Genomic DNA, 25,596 nt, shown 5'->3' with positions numbered 1-25,596 from the left:
TTGACACAGTCTAGGACTATCTGAAAATAAACCTGATCCAAATACACCACATGGAATTTGCGACTGTGCATCCACTCATGAAACTGGCTGGGGGCATGCTGGAGAGAAACCATTGCGACACTGGACTTGTTGTTTAATCAAGCTGAGGGTAGATGGCGGATGCTGCCGAACGGTTCAAGTATAAGAACCTTGGACAAAAATAACTCTGATTGATGTACAAAATACACCAGTGCAAGTAGTTAAGGGTTAAAGGAAATGTGAAATATCAGGCTAATGATTTGAAATGTGTCAAAGGGAAAGAACTACCTAACTTGAGTAAATTATTGCATTGTTGGAGTGAAAAGCAAAACTACCAGAAGTTAATATTAAGGAAGCAGTTTATCAAATGTAACTGTCACAGTTCTGAGTATGTTCAGTAGAATTCTTCATGAATAAAGAGAAAAATGTAAAAAAATGGTCAGAACTGTGTAACTGACCAAGAGTTTTAGTAGGAGCTAAGCATCCTAACCAGGCAACAAGTCATCCCCCAAGGCAGTGCAGCTTGTTGTTCACATTACTCTCTTTATCTCTCCCTTTTTTACTTTGCTTTTTCTTTTGTTGGCATTGACTGTTTCTGTGATGAACTGCTCTTTTGTAATACTCTGTTAGTTTCCAAAATGACACAATTGTTTCAACTTCAGATTCTGATTAGATGTTGAGCCTGAGAGCTAGAAGATGAAATTTAGTGGATATATCAAATGTTATTATTGCAGTTTCTTATTTTTAGTTTACGCACCAGGGGCCTCATGTATAACGCCGTGCGTAGAATTCGCACTATAACATGGCGTAAGCACAAAAGCCGAAATGTGCTTATGCACAGAAAAATCCAGATGCAGGAATCTGTGCGTACTCCAACTTCCACGTTCTTCCGCTACATAAATCCCGATCAGCGTGAAAAGTAACGCTCGGCACGCACTTTATGTAACGCCCCAACTCCTCCCAGAATTACGCCTCTTTGAATATGCAAATCAATATAAATCGCCCTTAAGCGCAGCCTTCTGTGAAAAGACAATGGGAAAAGCACGGGGGAAAATATAAGAATTTTAGCGAATACCAAGTGGAGGCAAAGGAAAATCCAATCAACAAAAGGAAGTTGATCGAGTGACATAGCGTGTTGGAGAAACTTGAAAGCTCACGTTCAGAAAATCACACATTGCCGGAAATAAAAAGAAGTCACATATCAAAGTCGCCGTGAAAAGGCGAGTTGTAGCCCACTGTCTGAGTGTCATATGAAAGCTTATTAGGGTACAGAGAAAAAAAAGGCAAACAGTGGGGAAAAAGCACGAAATGTCAACTTCAATCTCGAAATTTCCACTTTAATCACGTAGTTTATTTTGTCATTAAAATAGAACATCATAAACTTCATCTTAAAATCGTTTGTTTAAGCAGTTTCTCAAATCGCATCGTAATTAAAGTATAGCACGTTAAATGCTTTGTTTTGTATGTGATCTTCTATGTGCTCTGTGTGTGACTCACTACGTGCTTCTTAAACTGGCTCTCTTCCTCTGACAGGACACAGAATCCATTACATTCATGATATTACAGCTCTCTGAATAACTAAAATACTGAGATGTATACGTGATATTTTCATGATGATAGTTAAAGCACGTTATTAAACATGGGTTTCACGGCGCAGTGATTGTGTGCGACCTTCGATGAAATTATTTATTGCAGCAGTACTCATGGGCGGCTCTATGTCCAATAGAGAAAGTCCAATGTCAATATGGTATCTTATGCACGGTGGATGGCCAAATCCGTTGCGGACACTGCATAGTCTCGTCGTGCTCATGACACAAGCATTTAACTTTTGTCGAAATTTGCCGCTGCGTTTTTAGCTGTGTCGTTATTTTCTCTTTTTGTTTTATATATGTATAATTCACTAAGGCAAGACAACCATGGAAAGCACGCCGGAAGGGGTGTGGATTCACTAAGCCGCCGACAAGTGAACGGAAGACGTTTCCCTGCCCACCAACACTCCTACCCTCGCTCTCTAGGCATTCACACTGCCTGCCCATTTGCCCGGACGCAAAAAATCACCGACCACCCAGTTAGTCACTTTCGTCTGTGGTAAGAGTCCACATGCACGTCTGAGCCACACGGCGTTTGTTATGCCGCGGGTTCACTATTGTGTTGTATTTTGCTCTCTCCAGAGTTCCGTCTTTTCATTCACTTACTTTTGTGTTCTCACACCAACCCGTTTTAGACATCCGTGTCTTTCCAGAAGTGTTTAGCATTCAATAAATAATTATGCGTGAGATTGACCGTGTCTACCCAGCGCAGAGAGGCGTGGATAAGCCGTTGAACCCCATTCGGGCTGCAAGCCATGGAATTCCCACTAAGTGTGACTCATACACTCCCACTCATTACGCCCCTACCCTTTGTACACACCCCCCTCCCACCTCGCTACTACCATGGTCGGGTGTCTTAGTGGATTATATATAGAAAGGCAGCCAAAACTACACAGAGCAATGAAAAGTCTAGAGTTCCATCTTTTCATTCACTTTCTGTTGTATCCTCAAACCCTCCCTTTTTAGACAACTGTGTCTTTCCAGAAGTGTTCAACCATCAATAAATAATTATGCGGCGTTTGTTATGCCGCGGGTTCACTATTGTGTTGTATTTTGCTCTCTCCAGAGTTCCATCTTTTCATTTGCTTACTGTTGTATTCTCACACCAACCCGTTTTAGACAACCGTGTCTTTCCAGAAGTGTTTAGCATTCAATAAATAATTATGCATGACATTGAGCGTGTGTCTACCCGGTGCAGAGAGGCGTAGGTAAGCCGTTGAACCCCATTTGGGCTGCAAACCGTGGAATTCCCCCTAAGTGCGACTCATCCGCTCCCACTGGTTGCGTCCCTACCCTTTGTACACACCCCCCTCCCACCTCGCTACTTCCGTGGTCGGGTGTCTTGGTGGATTATATATAGAAAAGCAGCCATAACCACACAGAGCAATGAAACGTCTACATAGGAGCTGAATGGACGTCCTTCTCCTCTCCTCCCGTTCCACACTCCGCGCCGTGCACCCCCATCCCTCCGTCTGGCAGGGGAAGGCACGAGGGCGGTCCGCCAGTTTTCAGTCACGGACAATTGTGTGTTGGTTCGTTCCGTGCATTGTTACAATGTTGCTTTTCTTGCTGATTTATTACATTACCGATTTTTCAAATGTTAATTTTCTCCCTGTGCTTAAAAATCATTAAAAAAACGTCCTGTTTATGCGGCGTATGGTACGCCGCGGGTTGGCTAGTTCAATATATATTGGCATGGCTGCCCCTGCAGTCCTTGATTTTCTTTCCCCAAGTAACCGATCCCCACACAATCAGCTCTGTACTAGACGTTAAGCCATCTGAAAGCTTAGAGCGCCGATTCTTCAAAACATTTAAGGAACATTGAAATATCTTCGTAGTACATGTGTGTTTGGGCTCGTGAACGCGGCTGAGATAATAAAACTGACTTTAAAAAAAAAACAAAGCTAACCTTTACAAGTATCATAAATTACACCGGCTGTTACAGACTGAAATCAAATGTATGTTTTTATTCTAAAATAGAAAGACTAAGAGCAGTTTACTTCTCAAAACGGAGTGGTGCAGTATCGAACATGCAACCTTTTGATTCCCAGTCAGCAGCCGATTCTATTGCGCCATGGAGGCAGTCATAATAAACGAGTGTCATTGTCGCATGTTAAGGTGGCTTTTTGTTTCTTCAGTTATATTTTTGAATAAAAGCGCAATTGCTGTGTTAGATATTTATCTTTTGTGAAAGTATTTCTTTGATATTTCAGGCTTCATACATTATATAGTTTATGCCTACATTTTGTCATCTACTACTAGAATATTAAAAACGTTTCTGTTTTAACAATGTGTTTACACAGATTACTGTAGAAACAGAACAGACATGAAATGCGTGTGTTCCAAATAACGATCTATTATTTCCACTCTAAAACTCCTTCACTCCCAGAAAATCAATCAAGGCATGAGCTGGGAGAAGTTTGTGCACGTTCTAAGTTGGTGGGGGGGATGAAATAGCCGGCTGCTTGCAGCCTGATTTTTATCAGCACATTTAGATGATAAAAGACGCTGGTGGAGAGCTGTGAATGATTTTAAGAAGCGATTTAAGGTGGGATGGATTTACGAGTTTTTTTCATAGGCTCTGGTAATTCAAGTGTTAATTATTCTATCCTTCACGCCAGTCCCAGTGAAGAATATAGATTATTTAAATGAAGTTAGTTTTATCTGTATAATAAACATATTTTACTGCATTTAATCTTAAAAATGATATCGTCATCATATGTAAATACGTGCTTTATAAAGTGGCACAGGTTGTGCAATATTATAACTGTAGTGCAAGTTTACAGTGAGGCAATTGTACTTATAAGTACTAACAGTTCTACAAGGAGCAATTGATCGAGTGCGTTTAAAGTTCTTGGGATGAAACTGTTTCTGAACCGCAAGGTCCGTACAGGAAAGGCTTTGAAATGTTTTGCCGTGGCTGAGACACCGTGTTCTGTATGCGGATAATTCTGTATATGGATAATTCTCTTTCCGATCAGCTGCTGCTGTGATTCACACTCGGATACAGTGATATAAATAGTCCGAGTGGTGCAGTGAGAGTAATATGGAAAAAGATGATCCGCTGTGGCAACTCCTAATGGGAGCAGCTGAAAAGAAGAAGAAGAAGAAGAAGGTGCAGTGAGAGTAACAATGCTAAAGCATTTATGGTATTTGGAATACTATGGCTATTTCCTGGACCATTATATTGTTTCAAGTTAATTACAATCAGATGCATTACACTAATAAACAATATGCGGTTAGTTTCAGTGTATTTATAAAGCCGTGTCAGGAAAATAATGAGTAACCACACAGGAACAGTAGCACTGCTTTGACGCTGGGTGCCGCCAGTCTGCGAAACCGAGCGGAGAACTTGCGTACGACAAGGTATGAGGTACCGTGGAAAAGTGCGTGGCTTTACGCCAAGTGTAGGTTTTATACATCGTGATTTGAACGTGGAAAAGTTCTTACGCAACATTTCTGTGCGTACGCACCGTTTATACATGAGGCCCCAGAAGAGTAACTTCATTTTGTGCAGTTTGTCTGGATCAGTAATTGTGCTGTTTCAGAAATGCTGTTAGGGAAAAAATCCCTTCTAGTGAGATTATTTGCTCAGTGGATACTGACTTGTGCTAGTTTTTTTTCCCCCAGAAGCTTTGGATATGTTGAAAGCACAAATGGTGATGTAATTTTTCTTCTCCACCCTCTTACTGGTTTACCTTCATTCTGTTCTAGTACTATGACTTAAACAACATTATATACATACAATAGTTGAATGGGACAACTGAATTGTTTTTAGCATTTGGCATGGGTTCAGGTAACCTAACTGAAAAAATTTATAATCTGTGTTAATAATTACAGTCTCATTTATACATTTACTAGATTTATCAGCCAGCCAAATTGAGAGCAGCATAAACAAGCCCCATTTAGCAAATGTCTGATGAATAGTTTTTTACTTGGTTGTTTGAAAGTGTATTTCATCATTCGTGAAGATAGTTGGAGCTGCTGCATAATTGTCTTTGTGAATGTGTTTGTTTGTAAAAGTTTATTTTTGAAGAAAATAACCCCTAGACAAGTGTTTGAAATTTTCTTGATAATATAAATGTACAGTATTATGGTTTAATGTAAAAAAGTAAAGAAACATAAACAGCATAACTGTGGTGTTCATTTTATTGTAAAGCAGTGGTTCCCCAGTTTAGTCCTGAGTGACCCCTTTGGCTTGGTGCTTTTATTCCAACCAGTTTCACAGTTGGTGGATTATTCTTTTAATAGGTCTCATTGTTTTGTGAGCTTGCCATTTTTATTGTTGTTCTAAAAAATTACCATATATATTTGTGTGTAAGTCTGGTCTTGAAACCAGAAAAATCAATCGGAAAATCATCCATTCATTATCCAACATCCTGACACGGGGGGGTCTGATCATAAAATCAGAACCTGACTTATACACCCATTGAAAAATCTCACACCAGTTTCTCAGACGCGGCAAATTTTGTTGCAGAAACACAGTTACCAGTTTCTTTTGCCACTTCAATGACTTTTAATTTAAAACCAGCTTCATATTTTCTTCTGATCAAACGCTCCATCGTACATAAGGTATGCTGTTACGATGAAGGTGTATGAGGGTGTGAGATACAAAAAAACACAAAACAGTGCAAACGTCACTTGGAAATAGTTTGGTTATTACCGTGTGTTTACGTAGGTACAATACATAGAAAAAAAGACAGTGTGCTCCGTGGTTACTCTCTCAGGTGTGCATTAGCACATCATAATTTCTTGGACCAATAGCGTGAGTTTTCTCTATTCGACTTATACGACTGACATTGTAAAATACTGGAAATTATACGGTACAATCAAGCCCCAAAATGCGAGTATATACAATAAGTATTTTATTTTTGATACAAATGTACATGCTTAATTTAAGTCTCTTTTGCAATTTTCTTTATAAATCAACATTTTCTGTATTGCTCCCATAATTGTATCCAAATTCTGACAACACTAAATGATAATGGTGAGCAATTACTTCAGTCCTATATATACTTGTGTAATTATTTGTAATGTTATTTTAAAAGCTGTGTCTGCTTCTCATTGCTAATCATCAACATTTAGTATGAATTAAGGGAGCAAACTGTACAGAATTGGGTACATTTTAAAGAAAACTGCAAAAGAAAGAAGCGGTTAAAGCCATGTCAAACAATGTAATTAATTATTAATTTCTTAGAAATACTTGTAACCCAGATAACTAAACAGTGAGACCAATTAAAATTATGAATGACACACTGGCCATGGAATTGAGTGGGCCCCCAGGATTGATTTAAATTGATTGATTGAAATTGGTTGGGCTCCCAGGACTTTAAAAATCAATTGTGTAAAGTCTTTATATCTTTTATTTAGGTATTTTGACTTGTTTTGTTCGACCAATTTTGACTTTTAATTAGTATGTGCTATTTCTGTTCTTATATTTTGAATTTAGGTTAGCTTTCCTTCAAGATTCCTGCACAGGAACTTTGTGTAATAAATATGGATATAGATAATAGTATGAAAAGTCTTGAAGCTGTAACACTTAACATAATGCCAAGTCCAAATCAAGTGGAATAAGTATTAATCACAAGAATTCCATAAAAACCCCCTTAATCCCATCATGGGATGAAAAGATATTTGTTTTTAAAGCTATATTATTTTTTGTTAATCTTAATTGATACAATTATTAATAGAAATTAAAATGTGACGAGGAAAAAAAAAATCATTGAATGTGACGGGATTTATGTCAGTTTAGCCTTAGAACAACTTTATTATATACTTTAAAGTCTGTTATTTAAATGTTCTAAACTGGAAATGCAGTAGAGTAACTTTTATATATCAAGGAGGGCAAGGCCTAGATTTGCCATATCTACAATGCATGTGAGGAAGAATTAAGTTACATGTGTTTGGTACTATTGTATGATGCTTCTGTCATTCACACATGTCACTGCCTAAAAGATGCCAAGATGTTCTAATTAACCAACCATAGTCAGTGCAATTGGCATTGCTTTACGGCAGGGGTTGCCATCTCCAGTCCTGGAGGGCCACCGTGGCTGCAGGTTTTCATTCTAACCCTTTTCAGAATGAGAGACCTGTTTTTGCTGTTAATTAACATCTGACCTATTTTTAATTGATATGCTCTTGAAGACCCAGACCCCTAATTGTTTTTTTCCTTAATTAGCAGCCAAACTATAATGAGATACAAAATGAGCCAATACAACTGGTGTCCATCATACAATATCTGAAAATAAGGAAAGATGAAGGTCTTAGGAATGCTGATCCGCTCTTAGAAAAGAAAAAATCAACAGTTTCGGAAATGTCTGCTAATGCACCACAAGAGCAGCAACAAGCCACAGAGTTAAAGAATGGGTTTAATTAAGAACAAGACTCTGCACCTTATTAAGCAGCTGGTTGGAGTGAAATTGTTTATAGCTTGAGGCCTTGGCTTAGTTGGTCTTTTGTTGGCTCCCTCACTTCACATTTCACTTCTGCTTGGATGCCATTTAAGGAAAGAAATGAAGCAATTCAGAGGAATGATGAAGAAATTCAGGAGAACAAATCTTAAAAAAGCAATTCAATTATAATGAATTCACAAGAAGTTAATTAACAGCACAAACAGGTCACTCAATTGAAAATAGTTAAAATGAAAACCTGCAGCCATGGTGGTCCTCCAGGACTGAACTTTGTGACCCCTGCTTTACGGCACTAGTGACTCTCCGTTAAAAAGGTAATAATCGCCTTATGTGAAATAAGGTAAGTTTTCTTTACAGTGATTTTCTTTTCATGCAAGTTTTAATTTTAGTCAACAAGTTTGTTACATAAGTGAATGTTCTGTTCGTTCAACACTTGATGTCTATTCAGAAAAGAATATATATGTAGAATCAACTGAATGTTGGTATCAACAGACTTTGTTTTTGAAATTTAAGATGCAGTCTTTTTAATGTTAGTTTACTGAATTTGGTCACAATGAGTTGTTTTTTTTCACATTTTTGAGCCTTAACTCTATAAACCTTTAGAAACTGGAGCAGCTAAATCAGTATCCAGATTTTAACAACTACCTGATTTTTGTTTTGACCAAGCTGAAGTCTGAAGGTAAGCCAATTTAATACTTCTTTTCTAATGTGCAAATGGTGAAATTGGTAAAGCAAAAGAGTTATCCTCAAGTATTTTCTAAATGCTCTTAATATTTTGCATTGTTGTGAGAAGCCATTAGGATGTTTGACAGCTTATTTGAACTCCGTGGACAAGTTCTTTTGTTTCATTTTTCAGCAACCTGTCATAAAAATGACTTAAATTCTAGCTGAGTTTGCTTGTTTTGGAGCTGCTCTGTTGGAATCGGTAGTGGATTAACTAATTAAATGGATGAATAGATACTGTAGTTTCCCTAAATTCAACAAAATTTATAAAGAGCTTCTGCCCACATTGTTAAAGTGGGAGGCCACAATATGCTAAAATTGTTGTGTGAAAGGTTAATTTGCTATTTCTCATTGAAAGATTCTTAGTTATTTTGCCTGTCCTCTCCATGGTCACTGTGCAGTTCTGGACTTTTATAAGGGATCCAGAGGAAGTGTGCAAGAAAAGGGACATGTAAGACAACTATAAAATATGATTATTGTGTTTTTAGTAGTGTCTAGTCTGTTTTTTGTGTTTCTTGTTTAAGTTTGCACAATATCCGTATTACTTTGGCATTTGCAATTGTACATTGTTTTGGACAAGTAGAACTTCTGCTTAGTTTCTTATTTTTCCATAATGCAGTCATGAGTTACTGAAATGAACAGTCATTCGTTCAGAGTCTTGACTGCTCTGAGAAAGCTGCTAAATATTAGTGAAAACTTTAGTTAAATATGAACCTTTATGAGTAAACATTCTAATGCAAGTTCTTGTTGTGTGCCTGCAGTTTATGGATGTGATAAACTTAAGATGCTAATATTATTGTGGATAACGTGTTCTAAGTATCTACTCTTATTAAAGGCAGTCAGGATTTAGAATTTCCTTTTACTTGGAAACAACCTCCTTACATATTGGCTCAGTCAATATGCATACACTATTTAGCTTCTGTCCTATTCAAAAACAAACCTTTAATTTAATTTAAATTATTTTTAAATCCGTATTTTAGCTATTCTGTATGATAGTGATAATCGTTAGATGCAGCTTTCATGCATTGGCCATTAACACTCATGAGATAGCATCCGTAATGCATGGCTGTTTGCATGAAGTAATTTGTGCTGGGTTTAAGGTTCTCTTATTTTCGGAAGTCCTACCTATACTGTCTTATAGGTTGTCACACCCATTGAGTTTCTTAAAATGCATTTCTCTATTAAATTTTGCGAGTTGATGTTTAGAGTAGCAACATAAAAGTGGTTTTATGTAATTTTAATAACTGAAGGTGCACGGAATATTTGCCATGCATCTTCCAAATAGTTTTCTCATTGTCTTTGGTATAAAATAAACTAGCCGACACCCGCCATAGCATATGGCGGTGTAAGAATAGGAACGGAAAACAGTGAGAAAGCAATTCACTTCAGATGTTGCCATGTATTGATAGTACTCCTGACTTGTTGTGATAACTTGACTTGCGTTGGAAAGAACAGGAAGAACGTCTCCAAATCTGTCCCAATGTGATGCAACGAAATCTACTGCCCTATGTTGTAGTGAGAGTGCATTGTCTTCATCAACCGTTTGTGTCAACATATAACCCACTGATTAGGAACAGGCAGTTGCCGGATCCTGGAATACAGATGACGTTATACAAAAACCCGGCGACAGAGAAGATAATGTCATTCATTTTATAACAAAGACTTGGGAAACAACTGTGGCAGTATAACAAAAATAGCAAGTAGCGAAACAAATGCCAATGGTCGAGAGAGTACCTTCCTGTAGCAGGCTATGGAAATGACTCCCAGGCGCGCACATGGCCGAAGTGAAAGGTCACGCGATCAGGCTAGATATAGGGCGGTGACATGACACCAATGGGGTCATGAGAGAGGAGCGGAGTAATGTGTTAGTCCGAAGGAGGAATGGGAATCGAGAAAAGATGTAGTCCGAAGGAGGAATAGTAATCGAGAAAAGTGGCGTGGGGGTGTATGGGAGGCCGCAGGCAGCGTGGGGAAGGGTTTGGAAGAGGAGGAATAGGAATCGAGAAATGCCGTGTGGGCTGCATGGGAGGGGACCGGGTTTGAATTGGAAGCAGGACGAACCAGAAGAGAAATATATATAAGAGATCATTGTATGCTAGAGATGCCTATGATAGTTCAGAGAGAACTGTGTATAGGTCTGGTCATTATACTAAAAATAAAAAAGATGCATCAGTTCTAAAAAATGTGCTGAGGAGATCAACCCAGAGTACCCAGTAGTAAAGTGTATGCAGGTTCAGGGAATTAGATCCTTTTAGTCTTGAGAGAGAAGACTTTCTTGGGAATGTAATTAAGGCTTCTTTCAAAATTCTTAAAGATATTGATAAAGTTGATCCACCTGAATTCTGTCCACCAGCTGCATGTGTCCCTTTTAGTACTGATTGTTTTCATCTAGCTGTTGGTCTTGCGTGGTTCAGTACTCAGTTGATTTTTGTGCTTTATTTCATATATACTAGTGTTTCTTGGGTTTCTAATTCAATGAATGGAAGTTGTCAGAACTGGTTTTAAGACCATTTTAGTAGCTTGTGTGATTAATAGAATAAAAAAAGTTTACTGGTCTTGGCTAATCTGTATTAATTCTTTCATTAAGACAGATTAGACCTATATCACAATACCCAAAGTTCTGTTTTATAGTTGGCATCACACATTTTGTTGCAGAGTTTACAATTAAGTCTGGACCCTATACAAGAACTGGACACCACTAATTTGAGTTTTTACTAATGATAATCTATATGTTGATATCTAAACGAATAATTAACACAGGATTTTAAGTGTTCAAACCAATTGACAGAAACTTACAATAGGAAAGCTAAACATATCAGAAATGTTGAAATGGGCATTCTGTAGAATTATTGAGAGAGTGCACAACTTGTACATATTATTATTTACCATATAAATAACTGTAAATTGAATTCTGACTTACCAGAATTGTAGATAAGTGGTAATTCCCTTTTTTGACTGATGAAAGTTAAATTGCATTTTTGTTCAATTCTATTTAATTCCAGGCAAAACAATTTAGATCCCAATATGTAATTTTGACTCATCGGAATATAGTTGACTAATCAAAGGAAGACATTAAATGTTAATTGCTGTGCTAGTTCAACTGTGCCAGTGGGATAAAGTGATGTGATCAAAATGAAAACTCATTTCCTAAACGAGATGCAGATAAAATTGCTTGATTGGTCAAAGACTTTAAACACAATAAAAAAAAAAATAATAAAAAGCAGCAGTTGGATAACAGATTGGGTGTGCAAGTATCCATATCTGACATGATAGTTATGAGCAAGGCACTTTGTTTTAAAGGATGAAGCCTTTATTAACCTCCAGACCTGTGTTAAAAACTAGTTCCGAGTGTCACTCAGGCAACTGTACAGATGTGTCTTGCATAAGCTTTAGAACTGAGAATTACTCAGGCTATAAAAGTGCTGTTAGTGCTGCCATTATTTGGAGAAATTATGTCTGAATGTAGGTTTTCACTAATTATGAATTATGTGCACTTTACCAACAATGAAGACTTTGAGAATACCCACCCAACACCCAAAATGAAGAAAATTTGAGAGATATACAGTACCAGGCAACTGTAGTAAAATTTTGGAGCGAAATGTTAGCTTTGATGAAAGTCTCATGGCTTATAATAGGAAACTGCCATGGAGTACAGTACATTGGGTCAAAAAGAGCAAGATTTGGCATAAAGCTTTATGAGCATTGTGAATCTAAAACGGGGAACATTTAGAATTCGGTTCTGTACATGGGAAAAGGTACAATATTTGATCCGAAATACAATTAGTATGGCATTGCTACATCATCGGTGCCGGCTTTGAAAGAGACTCTGCTGGATCAAGGTTACTGTGTAACCATGGACAATTTTTATACTTCACCAGTGCTATTTGACATCTTGCGTCAAAGAACGACTGATGCATATGGAACAGTGTGTCCCAGCCATCATGGCATGCCTGAAGACTTTGGCAGAGCTTAATTACAGCAAGATGCACTCGTAGCTTGGCAAAAGGGCGAAGTGCTTGCACTGAAATGGAACGACAAGAAAGATGTTTGTCTTCGTAGCTTTGTACATAATGCAGCTACTGTCACTGTACAGGCAAAAGGCAACAAGCAGGTTATGAAGCCTTGTGCTGTGGTCGACAGCAATAGCATGGTGGGCAGTGTAGATCATGCAAACTGAGAACTGACTTTCTATCCTGTTATGCGGAGGCAACAAAAATACTACAAAATGATATTTCACCATCTGGTGGAACCGTGCATTTTTAAGGCATTTGTCTTACACAAAACAAATCTGGCCAAACTGTATCTCATTCAAACTTTACATGCCAGCTTTTAAAACAAATCATTGCCGCACATCCACTGTCCATACTACCACTAAAGAGACGAGGTTGACCTGGCACATCGTGTACCAATCCAGAGTGACTTATTGGTAGACATTTTATTATATGCCTCCAATAGAAAGAAAGAAAAAAAAAAAAAAAACCAAACCAACTAAGATTTACCGCACAAAGGACTCCTTTCAAGATTATAAACTGATTTGGCATCATTAGTAGTAGTATTATATTGTTACTATTTTTGTTATTGTTCATTTCAGATTTTTATTTATCATTACTATTATTTGTATCATTCTACTTTTAAGATTTAATAAAAATGCAATTTTTCATGCCAAATTAAATGCAAATTTTGATTCTTGATGCAATAAACACACATTCTCGCTTTTTTGTTTTAAATTTTTATTGATTTTATTTTGAAGCAAATAACATTCCATACAATCAAATCAAACTTCACAAATAAAAAATTCAACCCTCACCCAAGAGAAGGAGAGCCAACAACCACAGCAAATCTTAAAAGCTGCCAGGAAGGAAGAGTATCCTTTTCCCTGATATAGAAGCTTATTCTAAAATGTTATTGATTAGATCCTGCCATATTTTAAAATAATTTTTGAATAGATCCTCTGAGTGAGAGTTTGATTTTTTTTTTTTTCAATTTCCAATAGTATATAACATCAGTTACCCACTGAGTTAAATGAGTGGGGTGGGATTCTTCCATTTGAACAAGATAAGTCTACGTGCTAGTAATGAGGTAAAGGCAATTGCAGTTTGTTTGTCCTTCTCCACTTTTAACTCCATCTGGGAGTACACCAAACACAGCTGTTAATGGTTTAAGGCGATTGTGACACCAAGGCTTTCTGAGAGGAATTCAAAGATTTTTATCCACATGATGTTAATTTGGTGCATGCACAAAACATGTAGCCCAGTGAAGCTGGAGCTAGATTGCAGTGTTCACAGGTTGAATCTTGTAATGGACACATTTTTGACAATGAGGTAAATGTGCTTGATAAAAGATTTTGATTTGGATAATTGATTGCTTTGTGCATATGGACCTAGAGTGTATTCTATGCGTGGCTGCCTTCCATTCCTTTTCACAGGTCTTTTCTCTCCAGTACCCTGGAATCTTTGAAAGGAAGGGACTTTAAAATGTTTTACAGTGTTTCTACCTAAGTCTTTAAGTCTGATCAGTATTTGTTTTGGAAAAGAAATAGGTGGGAGGTGAGGAAAATTGGGTAGGTTCTGTTTAGCAGAGTATCTAATTTGAAAGTAGTGGAAAAATTGTGTTGATCAGAAGTTAAATTTGAAGTGTGGGATGCCAAGACATTATCTATATACATTTCTCTATAAGTGTTTTAATCCTGGACATTTTCCAAACATTAAAATACTATGTAGGTTTGAAAACGTAAAAAAAAGGTGGTCGTAATGTAGAGGTGCAAAAGGTAAAAGCTTCTGTGCTTCCTATATTGGTTTCATATTCAGAGTGAGTGATGGACAATTGGATTATCAGTATATTGATAATTTGTATTTACCAGGGCACAAAACAGGGAATATAAAGAAGTGGTGCAAGTTTTTAATTTTACTGCAGACAAGGCTTAGGTATATTCATTGATTTGTGTAATTGTCCAGGGGACTCGCGTATAAACACATAAAAATGTTGCGTTTGGCCATTTCCATGCACATTTTGAGATGTATAAAAACTAAACTTGGCGTAAAGCCTCACCGTGTGTATGTGGGTTTCTGCTCGGGTTACAGCAATGCTACTGTTTCTGTGTGTGTGTGTGTGTGTGTGTGTGTGTTTTTTTTTTTTTTTGTTTAAATATATAAGATTTGCATCCATGATGTGGGATTCATCAAATACACCGAAACTAATTGATGATGACTGGCTTCTTAGTCGATTTCAATTTCCAAGAGAGATCCTTTTGGAGCTCTATGCTGAGCTGCCACCAGCTTTACAAAGGCTGACTTTGAGGAATTGTGCTCTACCTGCTCCTTATGCAAGTTTTGTCCACCTTCGGGTTTTTGGCCACAGCTTTTCCATGCGAACTTGCTGACTGATTGGGTATTTCACAGTCATTACTAAGTCATGCCATGCCATTTATATTGGATGGTATTATCTGTTTTGTTATCCAGATGTATAAGATTTCCTCACATTTTTATTGAACTGGCAAATTCATAGCAACATTTGGTTTTCCATATGTAATTGGAGTGTTCAGCTGTGTGAACATTGCTATTGCAACAGTGCTGAACAAGTTACATCAACCAGGGATCGCCAAAAGAATGAGATGGCATTACATCATCTATAGCAGGAGAGATTATAGAAATCGGCAACTCTGTACAGTCACAGATGCTTTTTCAGCTAGTGCGGCAAAAGGCAGGAAGTCCATTTAAGGATGCCAAGTCACTTCAAAGAGTCATAAAGAGCAGAAAATGTATCCGTTGTGGGTCTCGATGCCAATGCTACACTATATACACTGTGTGCACAATTATTAGGCAAGTGAGTATTTTGACCATATCATCATTTTTAATGCGTATATTCCAACTCCAAGCTGTATTAACTTGAATGCTTATTGGATTTAAGCATGTCAGGTGATGTGTATTTGTGTAATGAGGGAGGGTGTGGCCTAAGATGATCAACACCCTATATCAAGGTGTGCAGAATTATTAGGCAGCTAGTTTTCCTCGGGCAAAATGGGCCAAAAAGAGATTTAACTGACTCTGAAAAGTCAAAAATTGTAAAAAGTCTTTCAGAGGGATGCAGCACTTTTGGAATTGCTAAGATATTGGTGTGTGATCACAGAACCATCAAACATTTTGTTGCAAATAGTCAACAGGGTCGCAAGAAAGCGTGTTGAGAACAAAAGACGCAAATTAGCTGCCAAAGATTTGAGAAGAATCAAACATGAAGCTACCAGGAACCCATTATCCTCCAGTACTTTCATATTCCAGAGCTGCAACCTACCTGGAGTGCCCAGAAGTACAAGGTGTTCAATGCTCAAAGACATGGCCAAGGTAAGGAGGGCTGAAACCCAACCACCACTGAACAAGAAACATAAGTTGAAACGTCAAAACTGGGCCAAGAAATATCTGAAGACAGATTTTTTTCAAAGGTTTTATGGACCGATGAGATGAGAGTGACTCTTGATGGACCAGATGGATGGACCTGTGGATCAGTAATGGGCACAGAGCTCCACTCCAATGTGGAGGTGGGGTACTGGTATGAGCTGGTATTTTTAAAGATGAGCTAGTTGGACCTTTTTGCATTGAAGATGAACTCAAAATCAACTCCCAAACCTACTGCCAGTTTTTGAAGACATTTTCTTCAAACAGTGATACAGGAAAAAGACCATGATTTTATGCAGGCCAATGCTCCATCACTTGCATCGAAGTTCTCCACTGCGTGGCCAGCCAGTAAAGGCCTTAAAGATGAAGGAATAATGACATGGCCCCCCTTCCTCATCTGACCTAAACCCTATCGAGAACTTGTGGGCACTTCTTAAACGCTAGATTTACGGGGGAGAAAAACAATACACCTCTCTGAAGAGTGTCTGAGAGGCTGTAGTCACTGCTCCACAAAAAGCTGATCGTCAACAGATCAAGAAACTGACAGACTCCATGAATGGAAAGGCTTATGACTGTTATTGGAAAGAAGGGTGGCTATATTGGTCATTGATTGATTGATTTATGTTTTTTTTTGAAATGTCAGAGATGTTTATTTGTAAATTTTGAGGTGTTTGTTTATTATTCTCACTATAACAGATGAAAATAAACAAGTGAGATGGTAAAATTTTCATTTTTCCTTTAGTTGCATAATAAATCTGCACACTAATAGTTGCCTAATAATTGTGCGCACATATGTATTCACCTGATGATGTTCACACTCACATTTCCGTTGTGAAACATTCAGGTTTCAGGTTTATTAACATTTTGGATTGACTGATAGCACTGTGTTTGTTCCATATTAAAATTAATCCTCAAAAATACAACTTGCCTAATAATTCTGCACTCCCTGTAGAAAGCATTTCCACTCTATTAATGTGCTGCTGTATAGTCCACAGAAAGTGTGTGGCATTGTGCATGCCTGTAGCATGCTGCATAATATGGCACAGTCTTGGCCTTCCCGTATCTGGTTGTCAGATTTATCATACCACATTTCTTCAATGATCAGCCAAATCTGACATTGTTCCATCTTCATTTGTATGTAATTAGCCGAATGTAAAAACAGGTAATAAGATGCAGCATTTATTTTTTTAACCAGTTCATTTAACTTGTGGTCTGTATAACATATTACAGCCCTTATATTCCTTAGTTTATTGACCACATCCCTTACAGCATACAACATTGCATTTTGTGACTCCATAACAGCATCTGTCAACACATTGCCAGATGGTCACCCATTCGTTTCAGAGGCAGATGTGTGTGTGTTTAGCCGGCACCTAAAGATGTGCTGGACACAGCAGGACCATCATTGCCTAGAAGCATTTCCTTGGCACAGGGGTCTGCTTTTGTAATATAGTCTCAAACAGAATAAACAAATGGTGAGCTGCAACTTGCCTTTTAACGTTGACTTTGATATCTGACCACTTTTTTTTTTTTTTATTTCGGGCACTGTGCAACTTTCTGAACTTGAACTTCTGAGTGTCTTTGCCACGCGGTATCGCTCCATCCATTTCCTTTAGCTACTTACATCATTACTTAAGCCAACAAATAGTATGTTTTTCCTTCCCTCCACTTTGCCTTTGCTGAAATTATTCTTTTTTCCCATGTTCTTGTGAGATTGAGGGAGGACCATCTATTCATGTCTTGTTTCATTTTTTCCATACAGGCAGCAAAAGTTTTGTTGAAAAAGAGATTTATATTTACTTGTGATATTTATCCTAGGCATTTAAACTAATTTGGTAAGTTAAATGAGAAGGTATCTAGTCTAATATTGTGTGCTAGAGATTTCACTGGAAAAAACACACTTTTATTCAAACTGATTTTTAAGTCCAGATATCTTTTGAAATTCTGCTAGTGCTTTTAGGACTACTGGCCCGGAATTTTGTGCATCTGATATGTACAGTACACTGTGATCTGAGTATAGTAATATTTTCTGTTCAAGTCCTTCTCTGAGAATCTCCTTTATCTCTGATTTATTTTGTTTTGAAAGTAAAGAGCCAAGGACTCAATGACTATTTGCAAAGAGTGATGGTGATAGGTGGCATCCTTGTTGAGTACCATGTTCTAGTTTAAAGTAGTCTGAAATAATGTTAATACAAACTGAGACTTCTGTACTGGTATAAAGTAGTTTGATCCATGCACACACGTTTGGCCAAACTCAGATTTGTGCAATGTGGATAAAAGCACATTCTCGATGACTATGCGCCCTAGCTCATGTACTTCAGCAAAAAAGATTGTGTTGTGTCCAGGCCCCCATTCTCCGCACTTTGCCCTGCCAGCTTTTTTAGCCAGCTTCACTCCTGATAGGCTATAACTGCCTGACGACAAATGTATCCCTTTCAGTTTCAGACCGAGGAAGTGACATAATTTAATGTTGCATAATAATGGCATTTAAGTATTACCTCCACATTATAATTCTTCATTCAGTAGATGGCTTTGTTAGTAAGCACCTTAAAGAAATTATGTAACAATTTGTTGGTGTATTTATCAGGAAGCTACTTTAGACAACACAAAGCAATATTTTAAAGCAAAAAAGAACCTTAAGCTGTGACTCAGTTATGGACAGGAGCAGTTAGTCAAGGAATAACATATAGGGCTAAACTGAACAGAAAACCTTACCCCCTTAGCAGTTACAGCAAAAATGTAATAGAGTATTACATATAGTGTACAGTATATGTATTTTTAAATTACACCTCATTGTTGTAACAAGTACTCCACCCAAAATTTTTTTCTTTTTATGTTACTAACCCCAAGTAGCTTGTCATGGTTTTTGTGCTGAATGGAGAGACAGAATGTTTAGTTACTGTTGGCTTCTGTTATAATGTTGTGTAACCGCAAATGATGTTAAAAAAAGTCCTTGCTAAAAAGAAAAAAAAAAATGTTAATCTTGTGTTACTTGTGTCACGTCATCCACATGTTATCCAGTCATATGCTTAAAACATGCAAAACGCATGCTTTTTGGTAAAATAATATTAAGTATACACTTTTGGAGTGATTTGCACACATCATGAACTGGAAAAAAAGCCTAGAATTGAATACCTGCCTCTCACCTTCTCACATATTGGTCATTTAGTCTTGTTATCAAGCACTTTGATATTATTAATTCAGGCATTTTTTTTAATGACACAACTTTCCTTATTGCCAGTCTTTCAAATATTTTTTTTATTTCTGCTATTGTAACTTGAAATATTTATTTCACTTTGCATGTAGAGATTCTCACTCACCTTTAGCCAAAAAGACACACTTGGCAAGGAAAAACTGCATCAGTAAGATAATACAATAATAAACAAAGAATGTAAAATAAACTTTTTTTTCTCAGCATATTTTATTTTTTTATCCATACTAATCTGTTTTTTTCTTCCCGAACATGTTTTTCATCAACTTTATGACAGTTGAGCAGTTAGCATAAGGCTGAGAGTGTGAGTGATGTTAATTTAAGATACTTAGCATTTTCATGGCTTAGATGGTACAGTAGTCCAGACTGATTAGCACTGCCGCTTTACAAATCTAGCATACTAAGCTTAAATCCAGCACCAAGTTGTCTGCATGGAGTTTGAATGTTTTCCCTATGTGTCTCTGTGGTTTTCTTCAGAGTACTGTAGTTTTCCACCCACATTGCCAATGCCTTTTGGGTTTGGTAAAATGCCCTGTTGGAGTTTGGGTGTTTGCATGAGTGGATCCTGTGATGAACTGTCCAGACCTTTTTTCTTCTTTCTGTCACTGATTTTTACTTTTCAAATTCAGGTTTGAAGGCAGTTGGTCCACTACAAATATTTTAATAAAATGCCAATTTCCAATTAGACAATTAAGTGTCACAATAGTTTATGAAATTCTGTGTGGAACTGAATATGAATTTATTAAAACATCTAAGTCAGTTTCTTTGATTTTTGTATTAGTTTGAGCACGAGTTTTCTTCAACCTGATTTTGGCCTTCAACTTAACGTTTAGTCAAGTTCCTCCTTTTTGTTTTTTTTTTTTTTTTTTATTTTTTATTTTATTGGAATCCATACAAAGCAATCAAGTTTTTGCAAAAAGAAAAATTGAGTTAAGAACAGATCGATCCCCACCCTGAGAGAGAGAGCAAGCCAAACGTGTAAAATTTAAGGCTTGTAAACATACCTAAATTAATAAATTCTCTGTGCTTCATGAACTTATTTTAAAATATTACTGATTAGATCCTGCCATGTTTTGAAAAAGTCTGTACAGATCCTCTAACTGAGTATTTGATTTTTCCAATTTCAAATAATATAACACATCAGTTTCCCACTGACTTAAAGAGGAGAGTTTCGGTTCTTCCAGTTTATCAGAATAAGTCTGCGTGCCAAAAGTGTAGTGAATGCAATCACAATTTGTTTGTCTTTCTCCACTTTAAGCCCCTCTGGAAGAACCCCAATCACAGCTGTTAATGGGTTCGGAGGGATTGTGAGTCCAAGGCTGCCTGAGAGGTAATCAAAAATTTTTGTCCAGAATAATGTTAATTTGGTGCAGGCCCAGAACATGTGACCCAGTGAGGCTGGGACTTGGTTGCAACGTTCGCAGGTTGGATCATGCCCTGGAAACATTTTGAGAGTTTTAGTCAGACAGATGTGCTCGATATATAATTTTGAGTTGTATAATTGTATGCTTTGCGCATATGGAGCTCGAGTGAATTCTCTGCATTGCTACTTTCCACTCCTTTTCTGATATATTAATTGAGAGATCTTTTCCCAGTGTCCTCTTGGATCTTTGAAAGGGAGGGATTGTAAAATGATTTTATATATTGTAGAGATGGAGTCTAAGTCCTTGAGATTGAGCAATATATTTTTTCCAGCATGGATGAGGGTGCAAGATGAGGAAAATCTGGAAGGTTCTGTTTAACAAAGTTCCTGATTTGAAGATAGTGAAAGAAATGTGTAGCTGGAATGTTAAATTTGGAATGTAATTGTTCATAGGATGCAAAGACGTTGTCTATATAAAGATCTCTAAGCAAGTTAATTCCAAATTTTTCCAGATATTAAAACTGAATATGTTTGTGAAGGTTGAAAGAGTTGGTTCTCTTGCAGAGGTGCCACAGAAGCATCTACGTCTTAAAATGCTTTCTACATTGGTTCCAGATTCTAAGTGAGTGGAGCACAATTGGGTTATTAGTGTATTGCCGATAACGTGTGTTTATTGGAGCACAGAGCAAGGAATACAAAGAAGTACTGCAGGATTTTACTTCTATTGCGGTCCAAGCCTGTGTATGTTCTTCTATTTGTGTCCAGGTTCTTATCGCCTGTATATTTGCTGCCCAGTAATAAAACTGGAAGTTAGGTAAAGCCATGCCTCCTTTTGTCTTTGTAGGGTCGCTCTTTTGATGCGTGGATGTTTTGAATTCCAAATAAATGAGGTTATTGTTGAATCTAATTGCTTAAAGAATGATTTATTAATGTATATTGGATGTTTTGAAATAAAAAGGAGCTTAGGAAGAATATTCATCTTAACAGTGTTAATTCTTCCAGCTAGTGTGAGATGAAGGGTTGACCATCTATGCAAGTCTTGTTTAATTTTTTCCATGCAGACTGAAATTTTGTTGATAAAGAGCTTTATGTTTACTTGTGATGTTTACCCGAGGTATTTAAACTGTTCTGCAATGATAAAAGGTAGGTGTCTAATCTAATATTATATGCTTGAGAATTCACTGGAAAGAGTACACTTTTATTCAGATTAATTCTGAGACCAGAGATCTTTTGAAATTCTGTGAGTGCTGCTAAGACTGCAGGCACAGAATTTTCTGGGTCCGATATATACAGTACCATATCATCTGCATATAATGAGATTTTCTGTTCCAGTCCTTCTCTGCTAATCCCCTTTATCTGATCAGTATTTCGACAATATATTGCCAGTGGTTCAATGGCAATGCAAACAGCAGCGTGACAAGGGCATCCTTGTCTAGTGCCACGTTCTAGTTTAAAGTAGTCTGAGCAAATGTTGATGCAAACTGAAGCTTCTGGGTTTGTGTACAGTAATTTAATCCATGCACAAATGTTCGGGCCAAACAAACTCCAATGTAGTAAAAGGTATTTCCATTCAATCATGTGAATGCTTTTTCTGCATCCAATGATAATAATATTTCTGGGGTGTTTGATTTAGTTGGTGAGTATATTACATTAAACAGGCGTCAAGATTTGAAGATAAGTGTCGGCCCCTAATAAATCCAGTTTGGTCTTGTGATATTACGAGGGAGCACTTTCTCCATCCTTCTAGCTATGATTTTAGAGAGTATTTTAACGTCGTTACTCAGAAGTGAAATTGGTCTGTATGATGCACATTGTAATAAGTCCTTATTTTGTTTTGGAAAACAGTGATTAGTGCTTGGCGAAAGGTTTGTGGAAGAGATTGGTTATCTCTGGCTTCTGTAAATGTTGCTAATAGGAGGGGAGCTAGCTGAGCGGAGAATTTCTTGTAAAATTCTGCAGGGTAGCCATCAGGGCCTGCTGCTTTCCACCTTGGAGTGACTTTATAGCATCTAGTAATTCTGATAATGCCAGAGGTTTATCAAGTTCCTCCACACTAAAAGCGTCTATTTGTGGTATCTGTAATGTATCCAGAAATGCATTAGATTGTGTATTGTCTTCTTTAAACTCAGTAGTATATAGGGATTTATAGTAGTCTCTGAAAGTGTGCATTATATTTTTGTGTTCGATGATTTTATCTCCGTTCGTGTTAGTGATTACCGAGATTGCGTATGACTTCTTGCTTGTGAATTTGTTGAGCTAAAAGCTTATTAGCTTTCTCTCCATGTTCATAATAATGATGTCTGGATTTGTAAATTAGTTGTTCAGTTTCTTTAGTTGTCAAGAGGTTTAATTCTGAATGTAGAGCCTGCCTCCTCCTATGTAGAGTCTCGCTTGGTAGTCTGGCATGTTCTTCATCTATTTTAGTAATTTCGCTTTTTATCTCTGCTACTTTCTTGGCTTCGGATTTATTTCTGTGGGAAAGATATGAGATAATCTGTCCTCTTAAGAAGGCCTTAAGAGTTTCCCAGAGTATTCCTGCAGAGATCTCGGGGGATGTATTTGTCTCTAGAAAGAATTTGATTTGTTTGGATATAAATTCAGTACAATTCTCGTCAGCTAATAGAAGCGGGTTGAGGCCATCTGCGGGTGAGTGTATGGGGCTTAGTAATTTTAGCTCCAAGATCATAGGTGCATGGTCAGAAATAACAATAGCATCGTATTTACAAGATTTAATCTTAGGCAAGAAGTTATTGTCTATAAAGAAGTAATCAATCCTTGAGTAGCAATGATGTACTGGTGAGTAGAAAGAATATGTTCTTGAATTTGGGTTTAAAAACCTCCAGGGATCTGATAAGTTGTGATCAGTTATAAACTTTGTAATTATCTTTGCGGTGTTAGATGCTTCCCCTGTGGAGGAAGTCCTATCTAAAAGTGGATTTAGAACACAATTAAAGTCCCCAGCCATTATAACTTTATGAGTGTTCAGATTGGGAATGGATGCAAATAAATTTTGTATAAATTCCTTATCATCAACATTAGGTGCATAAACATTTATCAAAATCATTTTACAGTTAGATAAGTCTCCCATGACCATTACATATCTCCCTTCAGGATCCAATACTACATCTGATGCTACAAATGGTACTGTTCTATGTATGAGAATTCCCACACCTGGAACATTTGGCCAGTCCAGTCTTTTTGCAGCCGGAACTGATCCTTGCTTAGTAAGTGGGTTTCCTGTAAAAATACTATTTTAGCATTTAGACCTGTTAGGTGAGAAGTACTTTCTTTCTCTTTAATTCGTGATTCAGGCCTTTAACATTCCAGCTTACGAAGTTAACTGTCCCATCATGGAGACACTGATTCTGAGTTTTTGATGTCATTTTATAGTCTTAACTGGAAGTGAGACAGTTTAGGTCTTAATTTCCTATTTCCCCTAGAGTTGTTGCCATGCAGCTTATTATTACGTTGGTAGTTATAATTATAAAGATTAATAGATAGATTAGGTATAGATCAAGCCTGCTCTCTTTCTCTCTCCCCCTTATCCCCCCACCCTCCCGTTTTGCCTCCCCAAGTGAGGCTAAAACCCACTTCACACATCCCAGTCCTCTGACATACCCAGAGACAGAGCACGTCCAAAGCAAAACAAGCCCCAATGCAGCGCGCTTTAGGGTTAAAAGATAGAGATATCTATTACCAATATAGTCTTTAAAAAAGAAAAAAAAAAAAGAATTTTGCACTTAAAATATATATATAGTCTTCAGCAATTTTAGTGCATTAAGATGATACACCCAGATAATAAACCCGGGTGATGGTGTTAAAGATGTGTCCAGAATAAGCATAACAAGTCTTAATGCAGTAATAGCAATAACAATAAACCAAGGGTATGATATTGAACAGTCTTGTTTAGGGTAGAGATGAAATAATTAGGGAAAGAAAAAGTAATTAAGCACAATAAAACATAAACAGATAGTGCCCTAGTAATACTAAGTAATAATGAGAATATATGCTGATAAAAACCCGTATTTTAAAACGAATAGATCAGACAGTAGATTATTAATCCTTGCTTTATCATTAACCGCCATGACTCACTATTATGTATCAGAATAGTCCCGGGATCAGCTTTCTTAATTCCTTTTCTGCTTCTTCCTTGCTAGCGAAGACATAGAATTGACCATGCCATTCCACTTTGTTTTGCCAGATACAAGAGGCTGTATTTGACGTTGGCTTGCCGTAAGCACTGTTTGATGTTGTAAAAGGCTACGCGTTTAGTAGCTGTTGCTGGAGAGAAGTCAGGGAAGATACGAATGTGGTTATTTTCAAATGTAATATCTTCCTTGTTTCTGAGGAGTGCGATCACCTCTAGCTTAAATGATAAAGACCTCGGTCTGGGTCTAACGGTGTTTGATCCGCGTATGCGATAAGCCGCTGCTATCTCAGATTCTGCTTTAAAGTCATCCCCGATTATTTTAGAAAAAAGTTCAGCTGTGAATTTCACCGGGTTTCAACTTTCTTGATTCTGAGGCAGACCTTTAATTCTGACATTATACCTTCTACTACCATCTTCCAAAGCAGCCAGTCTGTCTCTGAGTTTTTTTGCATTCGGAGCTAACATTTTCTGCTTTTTCTTCAGCAGTGGTTGCTAAATTTTTGGCTAATTCAATCCTAGTCGTAAATGTCTCCTTGAGATCCTCCAATTGATCAGTAAGCGTTTCAGTTTTACCCAGCACCAGTCGCATCTCCACTTGCATTTCTTGTCGCAGCGTTTCGTTTGCTTGTTGCAACTCCTGCCGCAGCGTTTCGTTTGCTTGTTGCAACTCCTGCCGCGCGTTTCGTTTGCTTGTTGCAACTCCTGCCGCTGCGTTTCGTTTGCTTGTTGCAACTCCTGCCGCTG

General features: G+C 37.4%; 1 protein-coding gene across 2 annotated transcripts in view; it reads left to right on the top strand.

The window, feature by feature from the left end:
• tnpo1 (transportin 1) overlaps nucleotides 1-25,596 on the top strand; it is a 157,158-nt gene that overhangs the window by 8,808 nt on the left and 122,754 nt on the right. For both annotated transcript variants that reach the window (XR_005634296.1, XM_039758464.1), the window contains exon 3: nucleotides 8,621-8,696. Coding sequence is in view for 1 of the 2 variants with exons in the window: in XM_039758464.1 (XP_039614398.1) it covers nucleotides 8,621-8,696 (76 nt within the window). In the remaining variant the exon portion in view is untranslated. The remainder of the gene's footprint in view (nucleotides 1-8,620; nucleotides 8,697-25,596) is intronic.

The sequence above is a fragment of the Polypterus senegalus genome, chromosome 7 (genome assembly GCF_016835505.1).
Source record: "Polypterus senegalus isolate Bchr_013 chromosome 7, ASM1683550v1, whole genome shotgun sequence".
NCBI classification, from domain to species: Eukaryota; Metazoa; Chordata; class Cladistia; order Polypteriformes; family Polypteridae; genus Polypterus; species Polypterus senegalus.
The sequence above is the reverse complement of the archived record's forward strand: the minus strand, read 5'-3'. Positions and strand labels throughout refer to the sequence as shown.